The sequence below is a fragment of the Lytechinus pictus genome, chromosome 2 (genome assembly GCF_037042905.1).
Source record: "Lytechinus pictus isolate F3 Inbred chromosome 2, Lp3.0, whole genome shotgun sequence".
Lineage (NCBI taxonomy): Eukaryota > Metazoa > Echinodermata > Echinoidea > Temnopleuroida > Toxopneustidae > Lytechinus > Lytechinus pictus.
The window spans coordinates 34,986,989-35,007,126 of NC_087246.1; the positions used below are offsets into that span (position 1 = coordinate 34,986,989).

Consider the following 20,138-nt stretch of genomic DNA (forward strand, 5'->3'; position numbering starts at 1 on the left):
TAGGGGGGGGACGACACAATATCAAATATCCCCCTACTATTTTGGGTCTTTTATGATGGAAAGAAATACATGTACATCATTCAATATCGAAATAAAACATGCATTTTGGACGAGATGACCTTACTTTTTGGATGTTAACCATTTTTTTTTGCTTGTCAAATTTATCTTGGTCAAAATGACCTTACATTTGGGGTGATAACCCATTTTTCAGCCCCTGGTCCCCCTACCTTTGGGGAGAGATTTCTGCCCTTGTTGCTTACCAATGTCGGAACTCCTCTGCCTCAGCGGGAGGGTGCACGCGCGTGCATCCAGTGTACCCCCCCCCCCCCGCCAGAATACGCCATTGGCATCATGAAGGCTTATCGATTTATCATGATCGCTTTTACCCGAGGATGTTAAGCTATGTGTGTGAACTATATACATATAAGAAGAAACGTGGCTTTTGTATTGAACCTCCTTGTTTCTAATCATCGCAGTAAAGCTGTTAATTCTGAAATTGGCGTTTATACTCTATATGTAGAAGCCTAGAAGGTCATCTGGCAGACAATAATACCATAAAGATATACATAAGTTCGTAGATTAGTTGCTACGTACAGGACATTAACTTTGACCCTCCACCCATGCAATGTACACGCGTTTTTACTCGTCTATGTCAGACAGAAAAACACGTTTATATGAGTTACTAGTAACTCATTTAAATTAAGATTATAAGCTGTTTTCGAATCAGTGTAAAAATCTATTATTTTCATATTAAATTTTGTACTGTGCTTTTTAAACCTAGTTTTTTTTTTTGGGGGGGTGCATACATTATTTCGTGAATTTTCAGCAGATTTATCTCCAAATTAATCATATTCATCCATTGAAGTGAAAGAAAATGTTTGTTTATATACATATAAAATCGATTTAAAACTTGAGCTAAATTATTCTAATAGCTAGTTGAGAGGCACCTTGTTGTCATATAGTGTATCATAACAAATCGGCGACACGAATACTCTTTTGTGCAATCCAAATTAAGATGCACCGTACCCGCACCTCCTCTCTACACGCTATAATAAAATACATCAATCTACATATATAATAGAAAATGACGGAGGCATAACAAAGTTCTTTTTGTTTTGAGTAAAAGCCCCCTCACACCTGACCGAATGTAGGCGAACGAAGGGTGACGAATGGGAAAAATTCACGAAATGCACTCGAATTCAACGAATTCAAATAAAATTTCCGTCAAATCATGCGATCAGTAACTATTGTCAAATTTTATCAACGAACGGTAAGCGAAGGATATCGATACTTTTTTGTTATTTTGAATAGGCAAACTAGTCAGTTTTGACTATTGTTGCCTTGTTAATTTGCTTTCCTTTTTTTTTTCCAAAACAGAATAATTTCTTTGTTGAATCTATATCAGTTAGAAAAAAAGGAAAAGAAAAGTTCTTAGGAAATCGTGCAAGACCACCTCTCCTGCCCTGTATAGCACGTTATCCTGACAAGCCCGCTCGAGGTGCATTTCGCGGGCGTCTCAGGAGTACAAAAAGGATATCGATTTTTCGGTTCACCTTTTTGAGTAAATTGAAGCCGAAGGCGAGCGAAGGGTTGATATAACCCAATAAGACGAACGAAAAGTGAGCAATGGTTTGATATGGCGTGCAATGAGATACGAAGACGAGAGAATAGATCGGGCGTTCTTGTACGTTTGTGTCATCGTGTTGCTTCGTTAAGGGTTCTTTCGAGATCGGTCCACTTTGGCAAAAGCGCGATGAGGACTATGCGCGACAATAACACACGAACGATTACCGCAGACGAAATAAGAGATGGAATTCAAACAGATGACCAACGATTTTTCAATTCGTCGGCAAATTTTAATCGTGCTAAAAATTTCCTCGCGAATTTGAATAATCGCAGCTGTTAGTTTAGAAGGTGTATATACGAATTAACCCAAACACGAAGGGTAAATATGATTTACTATCAGTTACCATTGAAAACGATTTAAAAGAAATGCCTATCGCCAGCCATCGCAAGGCATATTTCAAGCAATTCGGTTAGGTGTGAGGGGGCCTTATATTAACGCTAGCTTGCATTCAACGATTTTACGATATAATACGTTTATATTGCATGAATTCCTTACAAAAAAATGTCTATTTTCACTCGCTACTGTGTTTGTTGACGATCGGCAATGCATCTAGTCTTTGCTCAATTATTGATGCTACGACAGGCAGCTGGTGAAAATGATTACGTTTTTATAAAATCATGGAAATAATAATAGCTCTTGCAAACCCATTACTTTAATTGTTATAGTTTTTCAAACAACTGAATTCAAGGGTTTATTTTCAATTGGTGTCTAATGGCAATTCATCCAATTACCGACTCGTCTATCATTTGGTCTACAATCATTTCGTCCACTATCCACATGGTCTAATTGAAAAGGGTAATAACCAGTTGGTCCAATAGCCATTTAGTCAATATACCATTTGGTCTGACTGGACTAACCTACTGTTCATTCATTTGGGCGACATGAATGAAAATAAAATGGATATTAGACCAACTTGTGATGAGACGAAATGGTCATAGACGAAATGGTGATTAGACGAAGTGGTGATTAGACGGAGTGATGATTCGACCAAATAATTGTTAGACGAAATGTTGTTAGACGGAATGGCATTATACAGTGCGTCCAATAAAAAAACGAAACCGAGATTTATCGATGATTTATCATAACTTAATCACAAATACAATAGACAAGTGACCTATCATTGTAAAGCTTAGAATCTCCTCTTTTATCTGAATTTACTTACATTATTCCTCATTCACGCACGAGTGAGCAAAACAGTTTGAAGAGGGGATACCAAAAAGTCACTTGGCGGGCTGTATCTGGGTTTCAAAAAGAAAACCACATTTAAAAAATATTCATATCTGCTCTTTAATTTAATACTTCAATTACAGAAAATGGTCAAGAAATAACAAAGTTCTGCTTATTTGAAATAAAGCTTTAATTTCAATAAAATTTCATAAACTGAAGAGGTTTTTCAGGCTAGCGTTCCGAGCACTGAACTGAAAATACGTATTTCTAGTTCAGTGGTTCCGAGTCACTCGACACTCCGTTTTGTTGACGATCAGCCATGCAATAAGTCTTTTGTTAACCGTGCGATAAGCTTCTGTGGGAAACCGGTTAAAACACGATTATTTCATGAAATTATGGAAATACAAGCATTGTTTCGAGGGAACATAACTTTTTTACTTCTTGACCATTTTCTGTGATTAAGGTATCAAATAAAAGAGCAGATATTGAACTTTTTGGGAATGTGATTTTCTTTTTTTTTTATTCAGATACCCCCGCCAAATGAGTTTTTGGTATCCTTTCTTCAAATATTTTTTGCTCACTCATGCGTGAATGAGGAATAATCTAATCACTTGTCTATTGTATTTGTGATTAAGTTATGATAAATCATCGATAAATGAAGGTAGACCATGGTTGTGGTGAGTGGACGAATTGACAGAAGACGAATTGGCAATTTACCTATTCAAGCTGGTTCAGATATCAATTCTAATCATATGAGATTTACTAATAATAATGTAATGAAAAGACGTGTAGTATTGAGTTTGTACTAAATTTCTGGCAGGTAAAATGTATTCAGGAGTGTCTGTATTTATTGTTAAATCGAAATACAATTATACATAGCAGTGAAAAACATCGTATTTACTCGATTAAATTACAAATGTAACAATTAAAGAGTAAAAGTGACAAAATATACTAGGCATTGTTTATTGTTAGAGGTGTAGGTCCACGTTTTATGGTGGGGGGGGGGTAGCAAAAGAGGGAAAAAATGTTCAAAACTTTCGGCGCGCGGATACCGAATTTGGCAAGCATGCGGACAGAAACATTGACAAATTTGTATTTTTATGTCAAGTTTAATGGTTTTAAAGTGCTTTCGAATGCTTTTTAACAGTGTAGTACTACATTGTAAGAAAAATACAAAAACATCACTCCCGATAATTCTTAAAGGACAAGTTCATCCCAGAAAAAAGGTGTTGATTTATAAAAACACATCAAAATGTCAAAAACAAAAATTTCATCAAAATTGGATGTAAAAGTTGTGATATTTTAAATTTTCTCTTATTTTTCTCAAAACAGTTACTCAGTAACTCAGTAATATGCAAATAAGAGAGTGGACGATGTCCCTATCTATTTATTTTTGTTTTTTGTTTATTTTTTATTATAAAATATTTCATTTTTTTTTACACATTTGACCATAATGACACGGGCCTCTTGTTTGAACCACAAAATATAAAAACAGTGATAATTCCACATGTTCATGGAGGAATAAAACTTTGTTTCACATGAAAATGAAGAAAAAATAGAATATTTCATATTCCATGCAATGAAATACAAAAGAAATAGTGAGTGGATGATTGGGACTCCTTAATTTTGCTTCCCGTCCAGGATGTGAATATAAATATTTTGTGAAATTAAGCGAAACAATAAAATGTCATAACTTTCTTATTTTACAAATCATGAATTAACTTATTAAAAATACAACATGATAACAACAAATGAATACCTCATTGTCTTTTTGCTATCATGTTTGATATCACAATACATAAACAAGCAAGTAGGGCTAATTGAACATCAAGATATAATTATGTAAATATATATATGTTTGAAATATTAATGGTCTGCTAAACAAAGTTAAATGATGTGATTGATTTTAATAAAAAATCAGTTAATATAGCACACTTAAATAAATTAAATTTGAAATAACGTTTTAAAAAAATCAGTCATTACCAATGTGAAATTCAGCAACAGTATTTGTGTTAATGTAAATTGTAACATTGGTTTCTTCCGGTATATTGCACACTATTTTGCAGGTAAGCTATAATAAGCTTGGAACAACAACGAAGTAGCCTAATCAAACAAAATTAAGAAAAGAGTCAAATTGTAATAAGATTGCATCTTACAGACACAATTTACAAAGCTTCACTTCTTTCAAAGAGTTTTCCAAAAAGATTATGCCATATTTTATGTATTAAGAAGTTAAAATACTGCACTTCATGTTAATATGGCTATCAAATAAAATAGAAATGTTTATCAATAATAAATTGATGTGATTCAAATACTATTATTTCATGACGCGTCTTAAAGATAACACGTTTATCATGTTTATATTCATGCTCCAAGTGTATGTAATCAAGGATAATGAACTCTTCTTTCACTGAAAGAAATAGCACAAGAAATATCACAAAAATCCATCACACCAGGGGCCCGTAACACAAAGCTTGGCAATGATCGTAGAACATTTTTCTACAACTGATTCCATTGACTACAATGTGTAATCAATTGTGAAAATCGAGTGTACGATTAATCGCTAACCTTTGTGTTACCAGATCCAGATTTCACTGCATGATCTATTTCTTCTTTCTGTATTAAAATTAATCTTGTAGAGATAAAAAAAAACCTGCATGATCAAATATTTATCCGCAATATTCCTCGTATATGTAGTTGGATAAGGATGCTGAACTCTTCGTCCATTGAATGGAAACTACTGAACGTCATATTATCAAAATAATGATACATCACGTCAGATTTTATGTCACCATACCGCTCAGAAAAGGGCCAGAAACCGTAAAGATGAACTTCGTCACAAACCTGAACAGCTGTTGATACGAGGTAGAAACCTATAAATAGACAAATTATTAAAATATAATGTCTGTCATTATTTTGGCGCTTAGAGTACCGGCCCTACATGTATCGGGCCTCAAGGGACCTTTCCCGCCAAATCACTACATACATGACACACTAATATACATATATATATATATATATATATATATACACAAAAGTACAAGTGGGTATTTTGGGGTCGGATGCCCTCTTAATTTTCACAAATCAAAGTGATATTTGAAGTTTTAATTGATTTAATAAGTGGAAGAATTCATGCATACTTTTAGACGCCAAAATTATAAAGAAATGTCGCTAATTTTAATTTGATATTCGATATTTTATCTAGCGTCAGCTTTCTCATGATTTTGATACAGAAATAGGTGTTTAATTCATTAACGAGTATTTTAATCGATCAAAATAGATTGGATTCGAGTTTTATGATCAACGGACTTCAAATAATTCACATTGAGTAATGTACTATTTTGTAGCAGTTTTATGGCCCTTGTCTCTCCCTTGTAGCCTTTTTGTAGCCATTTTGAAAAACGGCGAATTTTGTCCATTTTCCACAGCCTTGCTCACTGTGGTAGTGTGATTGCATGCATGGCCTCTGGGGAGCGCGGGTACTTCGTGTATTATTCTCCATAGGCAGCACCCTCTGGAATTTTTTAACTTAAAAAAATGACCCTAATTTTTTTTTTTTTGCTTTTCAAATTTTCTCGCGACAAAAAGACCCCCATCTTGTAGTGAATCACTGAACCCCCCCTTTTTTTTTTCAAATTTACATCAGAACCCCCAGTATAAAAGAAAAAAAATCGTTCCCAGACCAGGACCTTGTGTGATTGTTGGGTTGGCATACTCTTCTCTGAATCGGGCAAAGAATGGTGCGATGTCATTTTTAGGAGGGGAGGGGTATAATTTTTTGAGCCCAAAATGTTACAGGGATTTCCACTGCTTTTCAGAGTCGCCCGCCCGGGAACCATCAAATTGTAAGCGATAATTCCTATGGGATGTCAAGACCGTCAGACCAATCTAAATTTACTGATAATGATCCCATATTTTGTTCTTACCTGTAGAAGATGGATTAGTGAGTCCCCTTTCCTTCCAGAAATCCATCACCGACCTGAAGTGATGGGGATTGCCACAGACAATCTTTGGTTTCTTTCCTTTAAAGCTTGAAAAGATTTTGGGAATGCGGTATATATCGCCGGGGTAATTGAAGCAAGGGACCCATAACAGACCGTCATACTGCGAGATATCTTGGTTGTATTGCCTGACGTCTTCGGCCTTTTTTAGTTCTTTATATCTGGAATAATTGGAAAGAAGCACATCGGACTTCGATTTTACAAGATTTAATATTGGCAACGTGGCGCCACGCCGAGGGAAAGTTGGCAGGGGCCGACAGACTTTACAAAAAGTAAATTATTGGAAAGATATAGGGCTGGGTCGTATATACTATAGGCCTACAACATCGCGTACGTTTTCATTGGCATTGATAATAAAACAAGTCATCTATTAAAATGTAATTAGCCCCCCCCCTCAAAATGGCATTGTTACGTTTTCATGGTTACGTTTTCAAGCTTTGCTTTTGTGACGACCCTTGCAACCATCCTATTTATTGTGTAACAGAAAATACCACTTAATGATTTTCATTTATGTAAGATATGTTTGAGGATTTATATACAAAACTATTGTTCATTATCTTGATGTCAAGTTTCAGATATGTATTTTCTTGTCCAGAATTTTGTTATGAAAAATGTTGCAAAAACCAATAAATGAAATGAAATGAAAATGTCTGGTGCCCGTTATAGTCAGTCACAAATAGGCCAACATTCTCCAATATAGGCCTAGTATTGTCATTATATCTAGTTAAATGTTGATAGCACACCCCCCCCCCTATCGAAGTATCCTAATGCCACCCATGGGCAACATAAAATGCATTAAGTAAACTAATTTCTTTTCAGGAGGAATTCCTCTCACAAGACAAATATTTCAACTGCATCTCGGGCAGTGTCAGGTGTGTTCTTACAATCGAAAAGTGTCAAGAGATGACTGTCTTAATTGCATGTGTCAAGTGATATCAATTTTATGATTATAACTGTGTAATGATTATTGTATTATTGTTATGTAGTAATTATCAGATGCTACATTAAATGTTTTTGCAAATGTAAAAAAAAAAGATAAATTAATAAACTACATCCTGCAACATATTTTGGAAAGAGGAATGATACAAATTCAAACTTGTGATTAAGATAATCTTGATCTTACGTTCGAGTCACCAAACTAGGATTCATTGTTGTCAAACTACTTTTTATCCCGACATCAATCTTGAACTGTGATAACGACGCTAGATTGCATCTGTGATTGAGCACCCATGAAGGAAAATAAAAAGGAATGATATATGTGTTAAAGTGAATGAGGTACAAGAGTATAAAATTATGGTAGAATTACAATTACTGAACTATGCAATGATCATGATGGTAATAGTAAAAGTAAGACTACTACTAGCTACTATTATTACTACTACTACTATTACTACTACTACTACTACTACTACTACTACTACTACTACTACTACTACTACTACTGCTGCTGCTGCTGCTGCTGCTACTACTACTACTACTACTACTACTACTACTACTACTACTACTACTACCAATACTACTACTACTACTACCATACTACCACTACTACTACTACTACTACTACTACTACTACTACTACCACTACTACTACTACTACTACTACTACTACTGTAGTTGCTGCTTCTGCTGCTATTACTCCTACTACTACTTCTACTACTACTACTACTACTACTGCTACTACTGCTACTACTATACTACTTCTACTACTACTGCTGTTATTACTTCTACTACTGCTACTACTGTAGTTGCTGCTGCTGCTGCTATTACTACTACTACTACTACTACTACTACTACTACTGTAGTTGTTGCTTCTGCTGCTATTACTACTACTTCTACTACTACTACTACTACTACTGCTGCTGCTACTACTACTACTACTACTACTACTTCTAATTCTACTACTACTGCTATTACTTCTACTACTACTACTACTACTACTAATTCTATTCCTACTACTGCTACTACTATAATAATAATAATGATAATAATAATACTAATAATAATAAAAAAAACAATAATAACAGTAATTATAATAATAATGATAATAATAACAGTAACAGCAACATTAATGATAACTGGCATATTATGGAAGAATTAAATTATCTTACTAGAGTGTTTATTATCATTTCAATTATTTTTTTTTTTAAAGAGAATATTTTACTTATAAATTCTGTTAATATTACATTTTGACTTTCATTTTAATGATGACGGGATTATTTTCAAGAAAATGGTATTTATCTTACCTAAATACAAAATCATGTTTATCAATGTCATTACCGCAACTGCTGTTGAGCAAAACACCGCTGTTTCCAACCACTGCGCATGATCGATACCTGGTCTCCTGATTTAATGGATCTGTCTGAGGAATTGGAAGTAAAGTTTGAAAAATATGAGCATATATAGGCCTATATGCTACAAAGTACGAAATAATCAATGATTTCGTTCTGCATGAATTCCCATTACGAAGTATGATTTTGTTCTGCAAAATTGCTATAATCAGGTCCCTGGGAACGTTTTTTATTTATTGGGGGTGCTGATGTAAATTTGAAAAGGAAAAAAATAGGAAAACAAGGTTTTATCTACAAAAATTTCTCCCGATAAATTTGTAAAAGCAAAAAAAAAAATGTTTCACTACAAAATAGAGGTCTCATTGGTCCCGAGAAATTTGAAAAGCAAAACAAAAACAAAATAATAAAAAGGATTCACTAAAAAATGAATGTTATTGTGGTTACATTTTCCCATTTTTACACATCTTCCAGAATACCTGGGGGGGGGGGGGCTGCCTATGGCGAATGATACACGCAGCACCCCCAATTACATTTTTGGGGGTGCTTTTGTACCCCCAGCACCCCACTTCCCATTGCCATGGCTATAATGAGTATTTTTTGTGTGTGTGCAAATTTTTTTTACTATTCAATTCAATTCATTTATTTTCTCTTTCAATCTTTTTACATTATTTTACAATGATAGTTCAATATACATATTTACAAAATATAACAATTTATATAACAAAATATAACATATAACAAAATATAACAAAATATAACATTTTACTATGATGTATGTATGATCTTGTTGTGCAAGAATTCCCATTATGAGATATGATTTTGCTCTGCAAAGTTTCTAAACTGAAGTTCGGTTTTGTCCTGCTTAATAATATTCTTGTAAATTGCCAATTCTTCTACTGCCAACTCGTCCACTCACCACATGGTCTACTTCCATTTAGGCTAATGCCATTCCGTCCATCAACACTTCGTCTAACAACCATTTGATCCAATCATCACTTCTTCTAATCACCATTTCGTCTATGACCATTTCGTCTTATAACCAGTTGGTCTAATTTTCATTTCATTTTCATTCATTTTGCACAATTTAACACTTAGTCCAATTAAAGCAAATGGTGTATGGACCAACTGGTTATTAGACGGAATGGCATTAGATTAAATGAAAGTCGACCATGTGGTGAGTGGACGAACTGATGGTAGACCAATAGTAGATAAGTTGGCAATTGGACGAATTGACATTAGACGAATTGGAAGAAGACCATATTCACAGACTGATCTATGAATTTGTTACACTAAAACTCCCACACTGAGATATGGATTTGTACTGCAAAATTGTTTACACTGGTCGATGATTTTGATCTGCTAAATTTGTATATTGATATACATTTCTTGATTAAATATTCTCACCTTTGGAAAAAGGTTGAAAATATTCCGTGGCATCGCGATTACACCATTGCGAAAGACAGAATAAATTTTCTGCTTCACTTTCGTATTCCTTTGATGTAATATAATCTCAGACCTGTCTCCAAGTTCTGAACGGTATTCGGATAGCTGCTGTCTGTAAAGAAAGTTTAAAGACATTTGAATGAATGTCACTTTAGGACTAAATGACACATTTTGAAAATAATATCTGGCTATTTGCAATGACCATGATAAATATATATATATATATATATATATATATATATATATATATATATGAAGAGCTCACTTGCAAAAGGGGTTAGGTCCATTTTTCATCAAATTTGATTTTTTGGTCTCAATGTATAGATTTTTAGTAGCTCTATAAGATGATACCAAAGAAAAGTTGAAATTTCTATTTAAAAGTGATCAAAAATGGCAAAGAAAAATCACTTTTTTTTCAAAAGGGGTTAGGTCCATTTCAGTTTAGTTGCAAAAGGAATTAGGTCCACACCGAATTTTTTTGGAAAAGAATATTTTAAAAAATATGAAGAAAGGTAGATTTCTTTTATACCCAATTTTATGTTTACATGATAGGGTAGTACATCATAACAATTTAGTTTCTCATAAGAATATTGCAGTAAGTGAGAATAAAAAACATGGTTTTTCTCAGAATGGTCCAAAGTGGACCTAAACCCTTTTGCAACTAAACTCTTCATATATACATGTATATATATATATATACGTTGCTTTATATTCCCGTTAAACCAAACTCTGGGCTACATCCCTGAACTTCTCAAGCTCTTTGACTTCCTGCCCCCTTCCTCACCATAACAAAACTAAAATAAAAATGCAGCATCTAATTCTTGCCCTCAAAATAGCCTCATCCCAAAATTGCACCAATTTCTTTTTTATACACCTTATCATTTTGTTTTCAATTTCCACAATGGCGCTATTTGAATCGATTACCCTTTTTTCGTTTATAATTTTCTTCAAAAAATCCTACTAGCAAGAGGTCCTTTATGGGAGCCTCCACGTAGTGAATCCAACTTTCGCTTTAATGCACAGGACAATTATGATAGAAGAAAAAGAATCAGCATTTAATTCCAAAAGTATAGGCTTTCGCGTTTAGTTTTCCAGTCAGATACTCAATTCATCATTAAAGGTTGCATATAAAGGATGTATTTTTAGCAATTCCTTGATCATCTCGGATAGTAGTATCATATATATGGCATACATTTTATGCAGACGCGCATCTAGGGTGCAAGGGGCACGCGCCTCGTGTGCTGTATGTCAATTTCATTTTCGGGAGGGGGGGGTATAGAAGTATAGAATAGAAAATAGAAAAAAATGAGAATATATTCTGAAAGTAACAAATTACAAGGAAAGAAGTCACCAGTGTCAAAGTTTATTATGAGCGTAATTTTAAAGCTTGCCCAAGGTGCTGCCCCCCCTCCCCCCCGATACGCTCCAGCCTGATTTTATGCAATAATAAAATTTATATTTTGACCTTATGCACTTACCTCAATGTTTGTATAGCTTTCAGGTCAGCAGTCCAATTCTGTTTTAATAGGCTTTCATAAAGGTAAAGCTGCTGAGCATCGACATTATTGAATTTCCATAGTTTGCTATAAACAGAAGGTAAACATAGTATAGCAGAATGAAAACTGAACGGATGTCATAAATTCAAATCTTTCCCATCTCACTAATATATTACTGCATAACGTTGAGAAATAGAATCAGCTATATATATCTGCCTACTTAAGTTTCGAACTTGATAATTTATAGCAGGTTTAACCCTTATGAAACTGACCCCCCCCCCTCAACAAATGTCGCCGTTACGCTGCTGCGCAAATTTTTTTTGACCACGCCGCTCGCTAACTTTTTACTTCCAAGTCTTGCGCATCTTTTGAGACCAAATTTGCGGCGCCCGGGTACGCGGTTACGAAATTACGCAATGTTTTGTAAGCGCATGTCGGTCCCAAAATTGCTTAAAAATGTCACTTCGTGTACAAAGTCAATGCAAATTGTGTTTTTTAACCAAAAATCATAAATATATGATTATTATTTTTTTTTACTTTTGTTGGTTTAGATGGATTTATTTTAAGTTATTTTTAATCGCAAAAGGATCCCCGACAATGTTCATTAAAAAAATCAATAAAAAACAAAGGTTTGAAAAACAAAGTAATACATATGAATTAAAAAAAATATATAGGAAATTAATTATTTTTCGGCAATTTTTTTTGTAGTTTTGTTAGAAATGTAAAAAAATTATGTTCACCAAAGATGCTCTTGTTGTCACCATTTACATTTATTCAGTGTTCATTCATTACATATTTTGTTCAACATTCTTATTATTTAATCATCCCAATATCTTATTCATCTTCATCCTCTATCTCTTATTTGTTATTTTATGAATTAGACTTTTCCACTTTCAGTTGGCTTCTCCATTCTCTTTATTTTCATTGGTTGATTTTGTGTAGTTTTAATATATGCTAATTTTGAAATGCAATCCTGTGTTTTACTGAGGCAAGGAAGCCCAGCAAATAAAGCAGCGCACTACCAGACTTCTTCGAGTTAAGTTCAATTTTGTTCCTGTGTCTTCATAGTTAAGTTCCATCTTCTCCTCTCCGTTTGCTTCTGTTTGATATGTGATTGAGCTTGTGTTATTCCCATCTTCAGTTGAACATTTATTTCCCCATATAATGTATTATTTTCAACCCCACAGTGACGTTAAAGGTCGACCTCAGACGCAAATAATCATATCTAATTAATACACGTATATTTAAAAACTCAATTATACACACAATTTCTTTCTTTGACAAACATAAAGTTCGTATTGAAATGATAGCTAACAAGGATGATGATCGCTTAGTTTAGCTGATGTAAATAAAAATGACTGAAAGTGAACTTGCGCAAGAAAATAAGAGTTCGTAGAAGTAAAGACATATTTTATGCTGCATTTATAGAAGAGCGCTTAGAGAGTTCTGATAAAGAGGTATTTGGCGCAATTTACATGTAATACTAAACAAGCATAATGTATTATGTGTGAAAGTCAAGAACAACTTTATGAAACAACACGTATATTTAATTTGTATCTACATGTACTTACAGTGTACCATTACTTGGAAGGAGTTGACTGATTGTCCCATTTGTCACGTTGGTCGGTGGTGATTTGTCATGCAATGTGCTATTAGTCTTCTGTTCGACCTCTTCATCATCTATGATTAAACTAAATGTAAAACAAAAATGACAAATATATAATGATCACATCACTAAAGTAAATGATATGGACTGGTGCTCCCTCGTGCAGGGGTGTATCAATGCAGAATAGCACCAAGGACAACTGCAAAAATGGCGCCCCTTCTAACTTCTGACGCCAGAGTCTTCGTTAATAATGGCGTCCCTTCCAACTTTTGACGCTAGCCGTTTCTTTTGTTTGTGAGTTACAGAGTCAAATGTTAATAATAATAATAATAATTTAATTTTTATAGAATTATAGCGCCTATTAAAATTTATCTAAACGCTTTACATTACAAAACCTAACTACTTAACGCAATAAACCCAATTGCTTTCTTACTTACCTACCTTATGACTTAACAACCAACTTAACTACGGACAAAATAACTGTGAAAATTAGATTTGTTACTATTTACGGAAGAGATATATGTCTTGAGTGCATCTTTAAAGTTGTTTTTTTTTTCGAGATTTTCTCCCTTTCTCTAAAGAGCAACTCTTCTCTTTGATTGTCCATTTTCATGCCATGCGTGGCAGCGGATTGAAATCTCGTTACATAATTATATTCATAGTCCATCCCTTCATTAATTTCAACTGAAGAGTGCTTTTAGTTCCATAGACCTTACGTATATCATGATGTTTTTCAAGAGTGAAAAAAAAATCAGAGTTTTTCTTGGTTTTATTTTGTTTTCATTCTTTTAAATTACTTCTTCTTTAAAAATACATTTACATATCTGAAGATTATTAAGGAATAATCTCACACAACCTCTCTCTCCAAGGCATCCAAATCCAGCACTTAAAGGGAAAGTTCATCCTGAAGAAAAGTTTGTTGTTAAAATAACAGTTGGTGAAGATTTGAGGAAAATCCATTGAAGATTAAAAAAGTTATTATAATTTTAGTTCTGGATTTGTGACATCATAAACAAGCAGCTGCCCCATATGTTATGCATAAATTTCAATTTTTTAATAGTTCGTGATGACTTATTGTTGTTTTTAAATTCTAATAACTTTTTTTTATTCTTCGATGGATTTTTCTAAAACCTTTGACAATATCTTCTTAATTATTTTTTCTGCTATTTATAAAATGAACTTTTTGTCAGGGTAAACTTTCCCTTTAAAGCAGATACGAACCAATAGCGCCATCTCGAGTCCTCAACCACTCATACCTGGTCAGTTTCCTGACCCATAATGCTAGCTTATTGACCCACTTGAATGATAACATGCTAATTAACTAGTTAATACATTTCGATTGCAATGATTATGTTACCAAGTAGCAAAACAATTACTTTTCCTCTCAAAACAATTTAGTTTCTCTATAAAGATTCAATTATATAGGTCAATTTATTCTCTGTAGTATTAGTAAATATCTGAAAACGTATATTTTAAGACTATGTATTTATAACACACAGTCAATGAGAGACCACACACAATTCACTTCCCCTTTAAAGGAGAATGAAACCTTTGGAACAAGATAGTCTGTATGAAAACAGAAAAATCAAAGAAACAAATCAACGAAAGTTTGAGAAAAATCGGACAAATAATAAGAAAGTTATGAGCATTTGAATATTGCTATCACTAATGCTATGGAGACTCTCCCCATTACTTTAGTATATATTTCAGTTAAAATGGCTCTTTTATCACATCTATCTGTAGATCATGTGTTCTTTCTATAGGAGGGCATGTAATACAGATTTTCAAAGAATACATCATGGATAAAGAGTTTGTATCACCGTAAGAAAAAGTAAAAAGATACATTTTTGGGGGTATTTTATAGTCCATCAAAGGGAAAGTTGTTCACATGTGACATCACACATCCTTGTCGCATTGCCAATGGGAGGATCTCCATAGCATTAGTGATTGCAATATTCGAATGCTCATAACTTTTTCATTATTTGTCTGATTTTTCTCAAACTTTCTTTGTTCTTATTCTTTCATTTTTCTGTTTCGACATTAGCCTTCTTGTTCCAAAGGTTTCATTCCCCTTTAAGTAATACTCCTGCATAATTCTACAAGTACGATGATACACCAACCTGGTGGACTGTACTTAAACGGATGATGATGATGAAGTATATAACATGACACAATCCACCCTCCTTCATTCAATTCAATTCAGTCAAACATATCGTGCAATGTATAGGCTTATCTGATATTATGATTTTATGCTCATAAACCATAAACACCCTCCTTCTTAACCATGAGAGATAATTGGTATATCGATTTATTTATAGACTCAAGTGTTAGGAGGAAGTGCATTATTATCTTTTTCCTATAATGTTTTCATAAAGGCGGAGTAACTCGGTAGAATACACACTATATTGAAGTTGTCACTATGATATGCTCGGCTGATAATAATCATATTGTCAGAATTCCCTTGCATTTAGCTGTTTGCAGCTAATATTCATTCCATTGAATAAAACCTCTGCGCATAACCGGTAAATTAAAGCTAGATTGTTGCATGAGACCACTGAGAATCAGAATTACTGTCAAACTAATTAAGAATTTGAAATATTTCAGAAACGTATTATATTCATAACGTCATTTAAATACTTATTCTACTGAATGTGAACACCAAAAAAGTATGTCCCACTCTCCTAACAACATTTATTGATATCAAATTATTTCGCGGCTCTACCTACTATCCAGCTCGCTTCCATATGGAATTCTGTATTCATGATTTAGTTTTTACCCACTAAACTCTCTGCAATGGAGTACCGAAGTGTGACGTCAGTTGTCATGGTGTCATGGTGGACTGGTTCTAAACAGAGTCGCAGCTGACGATCGTCTGTACACTTTGGCTCGTCCGAAAATTAGGTTGCAAGCAATCAAATTCCGATAGCAGCCATTTTCTCCTATGAGAAACACACGCTTTCAATCGACGGGTTCATTTGTTTAGAACCAGGCCGCCATGACACCATGGTAACTGACGTCATCGCTTCGATACTCTATTTGCATCCAACGTAGGCCCTATTGGCAGTGGCGTACCTAGGATTTTCCACAGGGGGGGGGGGGCAAAACCGTCCGCCAAAAAATTTGACAAGCAAAAAAAAAAAAAAAAAAAAAAAAGGTCTTCAAGCTCGTCAGGGGGGGCAACAAAGGTCTTTCAAGCTCGTCAGGGGGGGGCAGGGATACATCCTTTGCATGGGTTGTGGCTCGTCAGGGGGGCAGACTGCCCCCCCCCCCCCCGTAGGTACGCTAGTGCCTATTGGGATGGTATTCTGATGAACCTGGATTAACTGAATCCACACTTTATGGAGTGCCAGTTGTCAACTAATTCACAAATTAAGAATTAATCTTATCTTGCTGCAAAAGTTGTGTAAAATCAATTGAGTCCTGAAATGGCAAGAATAGGAAAGTCATAAAAATTTGATGAATTTTGATAAATTAATTGGTACATTATAATTGCCACGAATATGACAGAAATGTTATAAAACCATTCATTGCATAGAAGTGTACTTTAAAATAATCTCGTTTAGACTAAAGAGTTAAACCTATAGATTTAATTATCAGAATACCAGTAGGTGGTTTCAGACCGCCTCGAAGTTCGTCAGTTCCAGGTATTTTGGTAATGTGAAAGCAAACTACGCGTAATTTCCCCGAAAGAAAATACCCGCTAAATAGTAGGTACTTGGCGAAATTACGAAAACTTTCGCAGGGATTTTTCCAAGGTCGCAGGTATTTTGGCAATGTGAAAGCAATTTACGGGAACTTTTAGCCCAGCGTGTCGTTGGGCGCGGGTGCCGTGGTTGGCTGCTGGGCTAGTGGTTTTGAATCTCGCGCCTTGCCTGCTTATTAGACCATACTGCGCATGCTCCTAACTTCAGGAATTTATCCCGAAGGGTATGTTTCGGGGCGGTGTGAATGCAGGAATAATTAATGGGTATTTTTTAGCCTAAAAATGTTTTCGTAATTCAACGGGGATTCTTGTGATCGAGGCGGTTTGAAACCGCCTAATGATTATATTTACTGACACCGCAGGGGTAACGGCCCTGATCCCCTACTCCACAGCTTCTCTCAAGTGGAAAGGTAAAGTTTTTTCTCCCCCACCCTCCCGCAAATAGACCACAGCTATCAACTTTTTTTCTGAACATTCGAGTCACACCAGACGTTTATTCTATTTGGTTATTTCGTGCGTTATTAATAAAGTTTATAATTATTATCAGCCTCTTATTTTGTGGGTTTGGAGTTCATAAGATCACCTTTATATACCAACTGCACTTATGTTAGGGCTATACTGGCGTACAGATGGGGGCGGAGCTCGGGATCGCCCTCCCCCAAAGAGATTTTCACTTTAAATATTTCAATTTTTTTTGGGGGGCTCGCAACTACTAAGAATTTTGGGCACATCACGCTACAGAGTCAGAACAGAGTAAATAATCGCATTTTTTTGTTGCAAAATGTAGCAGAACGAAACTTATTTACGTGAACCTTTTCCACATCATGATATATGTAGTGTCCATAAATTATGATATGGACACAATAAAAAATCCCTGTTTTGTTATCAAAGGAAACATACCAGAGATTTGGATTTGCGCCCGATATCAACGGAATGTTCTGTGGATTGCAAATTCCAAGTCGTGTCTAAATATGTTTTTCCTCCATTATTTTTAGATTAAAAAATGAGAAAAAAAAAGAAGAAAAAAAAACCCCCGCTTTATTGACGCTCTAAAAGCTCGTCTATAAAAAAAAAAGAAGACAATTTTGTGCTTATGCTTGAGCGAACACTGACCTTTCTCATTCAGGGTGTCAAAAAATTGCTATTGATTGATTACCCCTATTGAACTGCTTCGTACATTATGTATGATTGTGTATGATATACAGTATGTGTCATTTCCGTTTTAAAATTTTAATTCTTAAATTCTTTTATACTATGATTGAGGATGAATGAGAATCAGTCATTCAGTAAATGAGAAATATAGTTATCGCTCATTTTAGTAGCTGTTTAGCTGATTTCGCAATACACAATAACTTTATAGCCAAAAATAAAGATATGAGCGAGTTAGAATGCAACAACTGTTTATATTTCATCCCGTGATTTTCATGGTAATGTTTTTCTCTTGTCTATTTATCCAATCATGAACCTAGAGTAGTAGGTCCATGGTCCAACTGACTAACTTTTAGTTGAAAATTGCATTAGCCTTGAACCAGTGTCGTGATGGGGACAGAAATGTTCACTTATTCTATAGGGGCATCAAATATACCTTGTTTCCTTAGGCTCAGCTTTAAGTTCGTTAAGATTTGGGATATCATTAATGAAATAGATAAATCAATATACACTCTAAATAAACAAATAAATAAAAATATAAATAAACAAATAAACCAATGAATATATATATATATATGAATGAATAAATAAATGAATAAATAAATAAATAAATACTATTAAATAAATAATCAACTAACTAACTTAATAAATAGATAAATAATTGATCAATTAATTAGTTAATTAATTTATTAATCAATTCACGTGTTACATTTCTACCCTTCCCGTGCCCTGGCTTGGATGCATACCAGTTAGCATGTAGAGCTTCACGATGATCAACCGTGTAGTCTATAGTATAAAGTGGTACGGGTTCGATTGAGGTCAAAACGGCATAGCAGATGATTACTACGGTTGCCAGTGTGAACAAGAGATAAAACAGACCCCTGTTGTGAGTACCGGATCTATAAAAAACAGAAAATAAACATTAAAAGCAATCAATTTGTTTGTTAGGCCCCCACTCATAGCGGAAAGAGGAATGATAAATATTATAGGCCCTATACCCCGGGGGCTACTCGAACTTTAACAAGTTTCAAGTTTCAAAATTTATTGATCAAAATTTTGGATCATTTTCAATTTTACAAAATAAACACTAATGTGGACAATTACAGTGAAACACAAAGTTACAAATCCAATATATAACACTAGCGTACCTACGGGGGGCAGACTGCCCCCCCCCCCTGACGAGTCACAACCCATGCAAGGGACATATCCCTGCCCCCTGACGAGTCTTGATGACTCTTTTTTTTTTCTGGTACGAAATCCTTTATTTGTGGTTGAAGACCTTTTTTTTTTGCTTGTCAAATTTTTTTCTGGTACGAAATCCTTTATTTGTGGCTGAAGACCTTTTTTTTTTGCTTGTCAAATTTTTTGGCGGACGAGATCCTTCATTTGTGGTTGAAGATCTTTTTTATTTATTTTTTTTGGCGGACGAATTTGCCCCCCCTGTGAAAAAATCCTAGGTACGCCACTGATATATAATATATAAATGAATATAACATGATACCTATATGTGCCGCACCAAATTCGAAAATAGGGGGCTTTGGAACTAAATCTTGGTCTTAAAATGGGGGTCTCCGAACGGCTCTTGGATCAACGATAGCTAAAAATACAATGCTCTGGCCACATAAAAAATGGGGGTCTCCAGGGGAGCGTTTCATGAA

The 20,138-nt window shown here is 34.5% G+C and overlaps 1 protein-coding gene across 1 annotated transcript; it reads right to left on the bottom strand.

Annotated features, from left to right (window-relative positions):
- Nucleotides 1–3,894: 3,894 nt before the first annotated feature.
- Nucleotides 3,895–19,373, bottom strand: LOC129280948 (alpha-2,8-sialyltransferase 8F-like). The gene is made up of 8 exons (XM_064095835.1): nucleotides 19,227–19,373; nucleotides 13,594–13,713; nucleotides 12,005–12,109; nucleotides 10,488–10,638; nucleotides 9,039–9,154; nucleotides 7,919–8,008; nucleotides 6,721–6,956; nucleotides 3,895–5,667 (listed from the first exon to the last, which is right to left on the bottom strand). The coding sequence occupies exons 4-8, from the start codon at nucleotides 10,518–10,520 to the stop codon at nucleotides 5,456–5,458; spliced, it is 687 nt and encodes a 228-aa protein (XP_063951905.1). The 5' UTR covers nucleotides 10,521–10,638; nucleotides 12,005–12,109; nucleotides 13,594–13,713; nucleotides 19,227–19,373; the 3' UTR covers nucleotides 3,895–5,455.
- Between the last annotated feature and the right edge of the window lie 765 nt (nucleotides 19,374–20,138).